A 13,139-nucleotide genomic window follows, 5' to 3' on the forward strand; every position below is an offset into this window, starting at 1 on the left:
ACCAGACAATACAAAGTAACCTTTTTTTGTTCAATCTTCATACCCTTCTCTGGGCCATATTATCAAGAACGGCGCAAACATTATCACCGCTTTACCAGCAGGAAACTGTCACTAAAGCGGCGATAAGGGGCTCGATAATATGCCCTAGAGAATTCCTATAGAAGCCCAGGTTCTGGTGTCAAGAACATCAAACCTGGGATTCTATTCGAATTCTCTATAGCATATTATTAAGCCCCTTGTCTCCGCTTTAGCAGCAGCTTCCAGCCGGTAAAGCAGCGATAATGTTTGCACCATTCTTGATAATATCTCCCCTCTGTTTTTTTGCTGCTTGTGAGAAAGTGGAATATTAATTTTGGTGGATAGTAGTCTACCACACTTAATAATGGCATTATTCTCGTTGTATCAAGTAAAGGTTCCAGTCATTAAAACCTGAGCTCAATTCCTGGTAGCTGTAGCACAAGGGCAGACATGCTTAATTTAGAAAAAGTGCATTAGAAGTGCTAAACAGTTAAAAATCCCAAACCATAACACTATAAAAATGCCACTCCAATTAAAAATAATAGAGTATATTTTAATGAGCATAATACCGCAAAAACAACAAAGATCTCACTCCAATGTATGAATATAGAGGATATTTCAATGAGTACAATGACACCAAAACAACAAAGACCCAATAAGGGGAATGAGAGATGTAGATTTTCAAAGTTTTAAATAAAAATAACACCAAAAAATGTTTAATGCGAACGGTGGGTATGAGGTACTGCTTGACCGATACCTTGATGCAAGTTAAGGCCATAATCGATGGAGAGACTTAGGGCAACATGTATGACAGGCCGGTTTTGCAACTGACAAATTGTGATATTTAGTGACACAATTCATGAGTCACAAAACCTCATGTACAACAGCGTCTCAAGCACTGTTTGCAATTCCTAAATGTGTTAATATATATATATATATATATTACCTACTGGCGGTCGCCAGTAGGTATATATAGTTAGGATTTTTTCTCTATGGGATTTTTTAAAATTCTATGTCTAATAACTTTGGCGTTTGTGGACGGAATTGGCTGAAATTTTCAGGAAAATTGAACATTTTGTTTCTGAGCAGCCCCTGAAAATTTGGGGCGGTTCGTCAAGGGGGGGCCGAGAAAAAATGGGGGTCCCAAAACGCGTTTTTCCCATGTTAATTTCCATAGGGCGGTTGGACTCACTTTTAGCTCGAACGGCTGAATGGATTTGCACGAAACTTGGCAAAATTGTAGGGACTGGTAGCCCGATGTGCCTTTGCTGGGTCTCAATATATGTGCTGCAGTGGATTTTGAGAAATTAACGTTTAAAAAAAGATATATATCTGTGACAGCGTCCCGGGTAGCGCTCCGTTTCGCGTACTTTTCGCGTTACGGAGCTTTGCGAAGCGAAGCTGATTGGCTCTCCGGTGTCTGTAAACATTCCAAACAGTACGGAGCGGCCGCCATCTTGTCTCTCGGTAGGATCGAGAGACAAGAGGAGGCCAAAGCGAAGGGGCAAATGACCATAAGGGGGCATAGTAGATCCTCCCTGACCCCATAGGTTTGATGTGGAGGTTTTAAAAAAACGTTTTTTTTGGTGGGGTGCGCCCGGTTAGCGTAACGGGAAGCGGACTGGGGAGCGTACTACAAGGAAACAAGAATGATTGACTTTTAACTTATTGTATGTTTATAGACTTTTTTGTACTTTTTTTTCTGCTGAGTGACGTCTCGGCCTATCTCCACGGGATGCAGTCCCTACCATTTCGGCGTTTAAGCCTAGGGGGACCGGTAGTGTGGGAGAGATAACGTCTGTTAACGTTCGATTCGAAGGAAATCAGGAAGTGTTGAAAAACATTGTCTGTGCCATCTTGCCTTTTTTCAAATGCCACACTTTTGTCGTGCACGGCAGCCATTTTAGATGCCTTGACCAGACCCACTCTCTGCACGCTGTCGATCCTTAGCATGGCTCCCCACCCTCGCAAGCATCTCCCCCAGGCACTGGTCACCCCCGCTCTCTGTCTTATGCATGGGCAATAAACCTCCCCCCATCTGCGCTGCTCTTCCCTGAGAATCACACTCTGTGCCCGCCCGACACCTCCCTTTCGCCCTATTCTCTACCGCACCCTCTGACACTCCTCTTCCTCTGTGTCTGATTGTCCAGGCCGGTCCCAGGCTATCAGGTAGCCCTGCAGATGTACTTTATGGCCCCAGCTGTAAAGAATCACCCCTCTTCAAAGGAGTTACAGTAGATCAAGGCCCCCACCCGATGAGATCCGTCACACCACACGCGTTCCTACTATCTGAAAACCATCCTGTATTGTGATTGGGGAGGGGACCGAGCCTGAAGCGGAAGATTCCAGGGATGCCTCTTTGTACATCAAAGTTTTTACAATTATGTGTCACATTAAAAATATATAGCACTCCAACAAAGTAGTAGGATTATAAAACTTTAATAACTTATAAATATAAACAACGCAACAAAAACAGTAAAAACATTTAAACATTTTTAGGAAAAAAGAAGGAACAATGGTCAGTAGCGGTCGGTTGTGCGAATAGTCCCAAGGCAGCACAACGTCCTGAGTTCTGGACGGCACCCAGGTGATGTTGCCTGGGTGCCGCACTGGTTTTGGGTATCCTACAATGCTGCTCCGAATAACGGCGTGGGGCGTCCCGGGGGGTGGCTCGTCAGTAGCGGTCTGTTGTGCGAATAGTCCCAAGGCAGCAGAACGCGCTCAGATGTGGATGGCACCCAGGTGATGTCAAGTAAGTTGCCGCACTGGTTTTGGGATCCCACAATGCTGCTCCGAATAACGGCGTGGGGCGCCCCGTGGGGGGGGGGTGAGGCGACGTGAACGGGCCTCCCCAGGTGGAGGCTCGTCTGCTGTAGTGGGGCGCCCCTTTACTGTTTAAGTTGCCATTCCGCCCGCTTTTGGTACACTGTGTCAAAATCCGCCATTCAGCTGAGTTGCGCCCACTCTTGCGGTGCAGCGATAGGCGGCTGCCACAGGACTCTCAAAATGGCGGCAGGCTCTTTCCTTTTTGGGCCTGGTCCACTGAAATGGCCCTGGGACACCTTGGAAATCGGACGCTTGTCTGCTAGGTCTTGGACCCCATTCTCGAAAGCGTCCCCTCAGCCTTGAGGATTCTACAAAAGTCTTGGGGGCCCCCGACTCCTGCAGGTTTCCGGTGGGGAGCGGCTGCCATGATTGCTCGCGGAATGACCACGACGGAGCCACGAGATGGTGGTGCTCTCATGCTGACGCCAGCTTCAGTCTGAAACATCCAGAAACAAGGTGGGGCTTTCATCGTTTGGGAAAAAAAAAAGTTTTCATCCAATGAAAAGTGTTATTTTTAGGTCATATGATCAAGCCTTCCATCATTAGGAAACCAAAAGTAAAATGAACCAATGAAAAGTTTTATAAACAAGTCACATGACCTGTTATGCGGCATAGGGTATAAAAAGCGTAGAAAATCCGTTGGCACGTGAGGCGGCGTCAGTAGCGGACCGATGTGCGAATAGGCCGAAGGCAGCACAACGCGCCAAGATCCGGATGGCACCGAGGTGGTGTCTAGCAAGTTGCCGCACTGGTGTGGCCATCCTACAATGCTGAAAGTCGGCGTGGGGCGCCCCGTTGGCCTGTGAGTTCGCGTCAGTAGCGGACCGATGTGCGAATAGGTCGAAGGCAGCACAACGCGCCAAGATCCGGATGGCACCGAGGTGGTGTCTAGCAAGTTGCCGCACTGGTGTGGCCATCCTACAATGCTGAAAGTCGGCGTGGGGCGCCCCGTTGGCCTGTGAGATGGCGTCAGTAGCGGACCGATGTGCGAATAGGCCGAAGGCAGCACAACACGCCAAGATCCGGATGGCACCGAGGCGGTGTCTAGCAAGTTGCCGCACTGGTGTGGCCATCCTACAATGCTGAAAGTCGGCGTGGGGCGCCCCGTTGGCCTGTGAGATGGCGTCAGTAGCGGACCGATGTGCGAATAGGGCCAAAGGCAGCGCAACGCGCCAAGATCCGGATGGCACCGAGGTGGTGTCTAGCAAGTTGCCGCACTGGTGTGGCCATCCTACAATGCTGAAAGTCGGCGTGGGGCGCCCCGTTGGCCTGTGAGATGGCGTCAGTAGCGTACCGATGTGCGAATAGGGCCAAAGGCAGCGCAACGCGCCAAGATCCGGATGGCAACGAGGTGGTGTCTAGCAAGTTGCCGCACTGGTGTGGCCATCCTACAATGCTGCGCCGAAAGTCGGCGTGGGGCGCTCCGTTGGCCTGTGAGTTCGCGTCAGTCAGTGGGGGTTATTTGAGGATCTGACTGCATTGGAAAGCAATGTGATGCTGTGCGTCGCCCCCAAGATGAAGGTTCCTCGGCTGCAGTGGGGCGCCCCTTGGTGTTTCACTCGCTATGCAGCTGAGTTGCGTGCGCACTTGCGGCGAATAGGCCGAAGGCAGCACAACAATGTTTTCTGAATAGAAGACACCCCAAGGCGCTGAGATTCGGTTGGCACCGAGGTGGTGTCTAGCAAATTGCCGCACTGGTGTGGCCATCCTACAATCCTGCTCCGAATAACTGCGTGGGGTGCCCGAAGGGGGGGGGGAGGCGGCGTGAACGGGCCTTCCCAGGTGGAGGCTCGTCTGCTGTCGTGGGGCGCCCCTTTACCGTTTCAGTTGCCATTCAGCTGAGTTTCGGCCGCTCTTGATGCTACAGCGACAGGCGGCTGCAACAGGACTCTCAAAATGGCGGCCTGTTCTTTGGATTTGGGCCTGGTCCACTAAAATGGCCCTGGGACACCTTAGAACTCGGACGCTCGAATTTTTTTTCCTTTCCTCTACATGCAAAAAAGGTAAATGCCCGGTACGTTACCTGCCTCATCTGCCACGATGTACTCTCCAGAGGAACCGAAAAAAAATATAGTTATGGTAACTATACCATGCATCGTCATATGGAGAGGTGGCACCGATTAATTATAGTGCTGCACAAAAGAGAGATTTGGAGGAGAACCCCCGACCTGCCAGTACATTCACCAAAGAAGTGGCACTGACAGTATCAGAGGCAAGGGAAACGGTCCCAAATATTTAGAAGAACTTTGGAAAGATTAAAATGACATGTTTAGATTGTGGCAAATTAATTTCATGTGGACAGATGAGTATTACTCTAATAAATACAGCATATGAACATCATCATAGTCGATGGTTGGTAGAGACATTTTGACTATATCTTGGACCTGCCCGTCCTCGCCCAAAATGGCGCCGGAATAAATGGGACTCGTAACTCCTTGTTGTGTACTGGTTGCTGAACCTTGAAACTACGAGATACGTATGCAGTTTTGAAGCACATGGCGGGCGGGGACGAGAATTGATTGAATATTTCGACATCCCTATTGATATTAAGTTCTGATGTGTTATTGATTACTGTACTATTGAAAGTTCGAATTAACGTCACCCATGGTACTTGCCCGCAAATGTATATCTAGATAATTTTATTGTAACTGGCTCTGTCGTATTTTAATTATAAAATGTACGTCCACCGATTCCGCAACTGTTAGACACCTTAGTTCTTGCAACCTAATGGCCCGCCCGTTACGTTCCTCTACAGTGTAAATGTCTACTCATCATATATGATTACAGTTTGCTCCATGGCCGGCCCACCTGGTTATAGGCCCGTATTTGTATACTGACATTTTCACAATAAAGGTTTTTAAAAGAAAACATGGTAGTAGTATTTACATTGGTAAAGTTTTTAATAATAGTCACTGTTTTAGAATCAGTAAAAGGCAAGTGAAATAAAGCAGTCCAATTACATGAAGGGTAAAAGGTATTATACGCAGGAACGCAGCAAAGATAAATGGTCAAGGGCTGTTGTGTTTCTACTTCTGCAACATAAAGTGATCGATAAGAATCTGATATTCAGGCGTATCGGCGACTAAGACAGCAGGCCGAGCCTCTTTTGCTCAACGGCTCCGTCATGGGACGAAGAAACGCCCTTTTTCTCGAAAAAGGAATATATTTTACTTGCAGGACAGTTGTAAATTTTCCGGGAATGTACATTAGCCTGGAACATTATAACATATGTTTAAGAAAAAATAATGTTCGAAAGTAATAAAAAGCGTAATTTTTAGGTCATATGACCAAGCCTTTCATCATTAGAATAAGAAAAGAAAAATGAACCAATGAAAAGTTTTATTAACAAGTCACATGACCTGTTATGCTTACGTTACGCGCTGCGCGCCGCGCCCCAGATCGCTTCCGGGAAGCTGCGCTTCGCGCACCGGAGCACTTCCGGATGCGCTAACGCGGCGCGTCATATGACGCATTACGCGACAACGCAGGTCCAGAATATAGTCAAAATGTCTCCACCAACCAGCGGTCGGAACACAACCCCTTTCAGCAGGCTAAATAGTTCTGTTAAATGACAACAGAAGGGACGGGCAACAAGAACCATCAGTCAAAGAGGGGAGGGCAAGTTCTTCTCTACCGGGTCACGTTGGGGCGCTACCGGAACTGATCGAATTGGTAGTCTACAGTGTTTCTGGATGTTTCAGACTGAAGCTGGCGTTAGCATGAGAGCACCACCATTTCGTAGCTCCGTCGTGGCCATTCCACGAGCAATCATGCTAGCTGCTCCCCACCAGAAGCCTGCGGGAGTCGGGGGCCCCCAAGACTTTTGTAGAATCTTCAAGGCTGAGGGGACGCTTTCGAGAATGGGGTCCAAGACCTAGCAGACAAGCGTCCGAGTTCCAAGGTGTTGCAGGCCCATTTTAGTGGACCACGCCCAAATCTGAAGAGCCGGCCGCCATTTTGAGAGTCCTGTGGCAGCCGCCTATCGCTGCACCGCAAGAGCGGGAGCAACTCAAGTACATGGTGAGCGAGACGCTGTAGTCAAAAGAGCAGGCGGTAAACAGCTGAATAGCGGAAGAGGCACAGTGTAGCAAAAGCGGGCGGAATGGCAACTGAAACGGTAAAGGGGCGCCCCACTACAGCGTGTCTTTAGGTGAAACGGATTGGGGGACAAGGTCAAGAATGGAAGACTCACCAAAAGGCAAAAAGTTCCGCTTGACCCCGGGAGCCGGCCACCTATGTCGGGGGCGATCTCAGGCCACACCAGGGCAACACGACTTGCGGAGGGGGCCGGAGCCAAGCGCCCCCTCCGAGTCCGCGCCATGACACCGTCCCTCGGGGGCCTCCGTCAAGCGGTTCAGGGTGGCACCGCATCACATTGTTTTCAAATGCAGTCACGTCCTCAAACAGCCCCCACTTACATTGAGAATAGTGAAGCTGTAGCAAGTGCAAATAGGCTTCAGACAGTGTTACAAGCACTCCTCAAAACTTTGAATTATCAGAGTGCATGAGTTTCATGCTCGATCGATTGAGCTAGCCGGATCGGGCAACAAAAAGTATAAAATAGTTATGTAAATAGTTATTTAATAAAATGTTTTACCCTGTTACTTTGCTGGTGTGTTGTATATATTTGTAATATTTGCATAGAGTTTATCGTTATTTTGGGCGGGGTGGGTGGCGGAGCCGAGCTGTCTTGCAGCCATCATGGTGTGGAGCTCAGTTCATCTCACTAGTTTCGTATTTCTCATGAGGGGTTGTTCCTAATGTTTCTATTTTAGCGAGGTCAAAAAGAGATCCCATTAGTGGCCTACTGATTTTGCTCGATTCCTTTTGTTTTTTTACACGATTTTTCACTATCTGCAAAGACTAAACAGAGTATTGCGACTCTGTGCTTGTTTGTAAATAGAGAATGAACCAAAGAGAACCAATTCTAAAACAGTAAATGCTTGGATAACAATCAATCAAATGGAGAGAGAAGCAGGCACGACGGATTACAACGGGGGCAAAGGCCTGCGTTAACTACCCTTCACTATCTGCAAAGAGAGAGTACTCCTAATAGAAATGAGGGGGAGGGGGGGGCAGCATTCAAAGCAGATCAGTGTGCATAAACACGAAAATGTTTTTACTTACCACGTACTTGACATTCGACAGCTTATGATATTTGCTATTAAAAAAACATTGAAATTCACTGAAAAAACCATAGGTTAGAGACCATATATAGTTAGGAATTAGCATTTAAAAAACCTTGAAAATTCACTGAAAAAATCATAGGTTATAGACCATATATAGTTAGGGATTAGCATTTAAAAAACCTTATTTTACTCACACAAAACCATTGAAATTCCATATATAGTTAGTTGCACTAACTATATATCGCGCACCCGCAATCCACTGCTGATGATGTCACATATTACATCATTCATGACATGGTCAGTGACATCACTGATGACATCACTGATGACATCACTGATGACATCTCAAATGACATCACTGATAACATCTCAAATGACATCACTGATGACATCTCAAATGACATCACTGATGACATCACTGATGACATCTCATTTGACATCAATGACCACATCACTGATGATATCATTCATGTGACAATACAATGCATCTCCTCACACTTTAATATAACCTCTGTTACACCCAGTGTTAAATACAGAGTATAATTTTTGAAACCATTGACACACCAATACTAGTTACTACATACGCACTCAGTGATTCCTATGTTTACACACACATTCACTCATTTACCCATACAATCATTCATACATACAATCACTCATCTTTACAACACTATCATATGCACTCATACACCTATACCGACTCTCACACTCTGTCACTCATCCATGGAGTTACTCACACACCTAGTCAGTCCTGTAAATAATCAATCACACTTCCATTTTCTAATCTATACAGTTAAACATAGAGCACCTTACATTTTGAAACATATACTAACACATACTTACTCTCTTATACAATCATTGATACAAGTACACATTGATCTGCACAGAGTCACACACCTCCCAGCCAGCCACACACACACTCAGTCTCCCATACAAATACTTGGGCAATCAATCAATAACCCATATAGTTACTCATATAGCTACTGACCAACACATGCAGCAGTTTACAGAACAACAGACATAATGATGCACAAATCAAGACAGTTTAGTCACTAACCCATGCACTCAGTGAGACACATTTAATCACTCACTCATACAGTCAGTCACGCACCTACTAAATCCTTCATCCAGACACTTCTACATCTACTCATTCTTCAATATGTAAAACATATTTAAACTTTACAGAAACACACAGTCACTGGATGATGTAATCAGTGATGTCATTTGAGATGTCATCAGTGATGTCATCAGTGATGTCACTGACCATGTCATGAATGATGTAATATGTGACATCATCAGCAGTGGATTGCGGGTGCGCGATATATAGTTAGTGCAACTAACTATATATGGAATTTCAATGGTTTTGTGTGAGTAAAATAAGGTTTTTTAAATGCTAATCCCTAACTATATATGGTCTATAACCTATGGTTTTTTCAGTGAATATATATATATATATATATATATATATAGATATATATATATATATATATATATATATATATATATATATATATATATGTGACTAGCAGCCCGTCCCAACGTTGTCCGGGTATGAAATAGAATGTATGTAATGTGTGTATTTGGCAAGGGCAATTTATTTTAAAATCTCGCGGTAGACAACATTTTTTGTTTCATTAGAATCGGGACGGAGAAGGCCCAGCTGCAGCCCTGGTTGATGTTAGCAGGCGCGTGTAATTGGTGTAGTGATCCGCCGCCTGAGCCCAGCTAGAGGCCTGGTTGATGGTAGCAGGCGCGTGCAATTTCGTTGAATCAGAGAGTTCAATAACAGCACACAGGAGAGGCTGCAGTAACGTTACTTACCACGTCTCCAGCTGAACGCGTTTGTCACGCCCCCAGCACACGGCCACAGCAGACGATCTTCTGAATAATGTACGACTCACATGGCATGAAGGGCGGAACATAGCACACGCCCCCAGTGTTTCTCACGCCCCCAGCGTGCCCCTTGATGCGGCGAAATTGCATTCACATGGCATGAAGGCCGGACACACGCCCCAAGCGTTTCTCAAGCCCCCAGCGGGCCCCTTGATGCTGCGCAGCAACGTAATTGGCGCTTGTATGAACGACTCACATGGCATGAAGGGCGGACACACCTCCCCAGCGTTTGTCACACCTCCGGCAATTCTCACGCCCCCAGCACACGCCCACAGCCCACGATATGATGGCCGTACCACACGCCCCCAGCATTAGTTACACCCCCCAGCCCACGCCCACAGCACAACGCAGACACGCCCACAAGGGACTACCTTTTAAATGTATATGGTGGCCGTCTGCATAGCCTATGTCCTTCTGCTGCAACTGCCCTTTCCAACGCTGTATTGGGTGTTGTGATTGGTGCTGTGGTTACTGAGATTACCCGCCTCAAAGTTTTGGGCTCTCTCTTTATAATATTAGTATGGATAATAGTTTATATTCATGAGGCAGGTCGCAATTTGCAACCCATTGGGAATGGCCAGCACTCACAGGGATGGTGGCCTGCTGCGGGCAGCAGACCACCATGTCTGGGACTGTTTTTTAAATAATTAAAGATGTTTTTTTAATGCAGCCTGTAATCCTTAAATGAAAAAGGGATGCATTTAAAAAAGAAAAATGGAATGTTTCTGTTGAATTTTTTGGAAGAGTGGGCAGTGGTCCATGAGACCACTGCCTGCTCTTGAAAAATGTTTTTGTTGTGAATCACAAAAGGGAAAGGGTCCTCAGAGAACCCTTTGCCTGTTGCGTCTGGTTTACCACCTACTTGAAATAGGCGGTAAACTACGTTTGTTTTGCAACCGCATTACGGTCTCAAAACAATTGTACATCCACATGCGACTCGCTTTTAGAAAGGCACACCCTTGGCACGCCTCTCCTAATAGTGACTCGCAAATCCTATTTTGCGAGTTGGTAACAGGTTACCGACTCACAAAACAGGGTTGATACATACTACAGGCCATTTTAGAAGTTGCAAATGGCCCGATTCACCGTTTGTGACCGTAAAAACCGTTGTACATGCTGCCCCTTGTCTTATTGCAACTGAAGAATTTGTGAACACATTTCCACAAAGAACAAACCTACACATTTTCACTCTTTTAATATTTTAAATTTGAAGGACTTGACCACCCTGAAAACATATCCTAAAAAATGTAAAGAGGTGAATTTTATTACAGCTTTAAGATGATAACATTTCTCCAAATAATGTACTTGTTCACCTCTTTTATCATTTGTGATTTGCAGAACATGAACATTCTAAAGACATCTCCAAAGGCTTGTATAAAAAAGGTAAACAAGCGAACTGTTTTGAATCTGTAAGTGGATCTCATATCTCTAAATAATGCACTGGTTTCAACTCTTTTATCTGCTTGAATTTGTAGAACATGACCACTCTGTAGACAGCGCCAAAGTCTCAGGTAAGAAAGCTAAATATGTGAATATAATTTCAGCTTGCTCTAAGCACTAAATAGGCTGCCTTATATTGATAGTTTTTAAAGAATATCATTTTATATAATATTGTGGGTAGAATTCAGCAAATGTATGGGTCTGATTAAAACATCTTCAATGTATGTTTCACATATATTGTGCCCTCACATGAGTGTAAATTACATTAGTTTGACTTCGACAGTTGTATTCTATGTACATCAAAGTACACTCATTAACTTTTACTCCCAACAAGACTTCCTAAATGGCTCTTCTTCCTACTTATCCCTGATAAAAACTGTAAACCTTTTTGTACTTTCCTATATTATTGCAGGATTTGCATTTAGATTGTGTATGTCAGTCAGTTAGTCAATTTTTCTTTATTCAACAGATATATCATCAAAGCATAATACAAGAAATAATTGTTAAGACACATATGTAAACACCTTTAAAAAAAACCCTTTGTTTATAAAATAATAAAAAATCTGTCCTTTAAGATAATAAAATTCAATAAAACAGTTTAAAACATCTGAGTATGTTGATGCTTTAAAACCCTAGGTACTTTACAGTTCATCGTATTATATATTGCAGGGTCAAATAATTACATTGCTAGCATGCCTGACCATACCAGACAGTACCACTGCATCTAACATGCAGGTGGTTAACTCCATAAAATCATATACCGAAGGCTAGTACAGATAGAGACCTTCACCGCATGGGAAGTGCCTGAGATCTAATGGCCTATGTCCATCCCAGAAATGTTGCCAAGGCAATGACGATGGGGGTTGAACTTTCCGAGCGCAATAATCTTAGCACAACGTCATTCCTTCTGGTGCCCAATGTTCTGCAAATTGGTGTCAGCCACGCTCAGCGAAGGGCAGCATAAGCTGGGCAAACAAACAGCAGATGGGCCAGATACTCCAATTGGGTGTGACATGTGGGGCAGGATTTGTTGCCTAGTTTACCCCATCTCGCTGTAAATGATCTTACTGGTAGTGAGCCTACCCTGAATTGAAAGCATACCTTCTGATCATGCAGCTTGGTTATGCTATCCCAATACTGTTCCAACCTTGGGGATGGTTTTACATCTAGGAAACTTCCCGTACGTGAAGAGGAGTCACTATTCCTATAGATGTTTTGGGCCACCCAGTTCCAATATTTTTCTTTTGAAACCGTTTTGGGGGGAACGGAATACTCGCTGGATTCTCCCATAGTGCTGCCATACCAATAATTATTAGGGAGATTACAACCTCCTGTAGCCATTTTATTTTGTTAAAACAGTCTGCTCTGATTAGATCTGTGAGAGCTGCAGCATAGATTGCCAGTTCTGGTGTGGACCAGATTCTCCACCGATAGAGTAGGGGACACAGTCTTGCTAAGTAGGCCAGTGCCTTCCTACCTAGGTCATGAAGCAGTGGGCGTACTGGGGTGCTTTGCGAGAGGTTAGTGATCTTACGCAAAACCTAGTTTCTGTTGCAGTTAACTTAGAGAGATTCTCATAACCCCAAAGCTCAGCCCCATATAAGGCGGAGTCAACAACTTTCATGTTATATATTTGAAGGACTGGACTAACTGGTTTTGTTAGGGAGGGATTAAACTCAGTATGCAGGGTTCCAGTCAGTTGGTGGTGCTTTAACGAAGCCATGTCAAGCTGCCGATTCCACCTCATGTCCCTCTGCATGATGACCCCCAGATATTTAAAGTCGGTGATTTGTTCTAAGGGCTACTTATTTAACACTATACCTCCTCTAAATG

General features: G+C 45.1%; 1 protein-coding gene across 1 annotated transcript in view; it reads left to right on the forward strand.

Annotated features, from left to right (window-relative positions):
- The window catches only part of LOC144762658 (uncharacterized), a 1,356,333-nt gene that overhangs the window by 366,524 nt on the left and 976,670 nt on the right, over positions 1-13,139 (forward strand). Inside the window, exons 11-12 of the mRNA XM_078647891.1 lie at positions 11,205-11,249; positions 11,342-11,377. Coding sequence (XP_078504017.1) covers positions 11,205-11,249; positions 11,342-11,377 — 81 coding nt within the window. The remainder of the gene's footprint in view (positions 1-11,204; positions 11,250-11,341; positions 11,378-13,139) is intronic.

Source organism: Lissotriton helveticus, chromosome 6 (assembly GCF_964261635.1).
Source record: "Lissotriton helveticus chromosome 6, aLisHel1.1, whole genome shotgun sequence".
In the NCBI taxonomy this organism is placed as follows: Eukaryota; Metazoa; Chordata; class Amphibia; order Caudata; family Salamandridae; genus Lissotriton; species Lissotriton helveticus.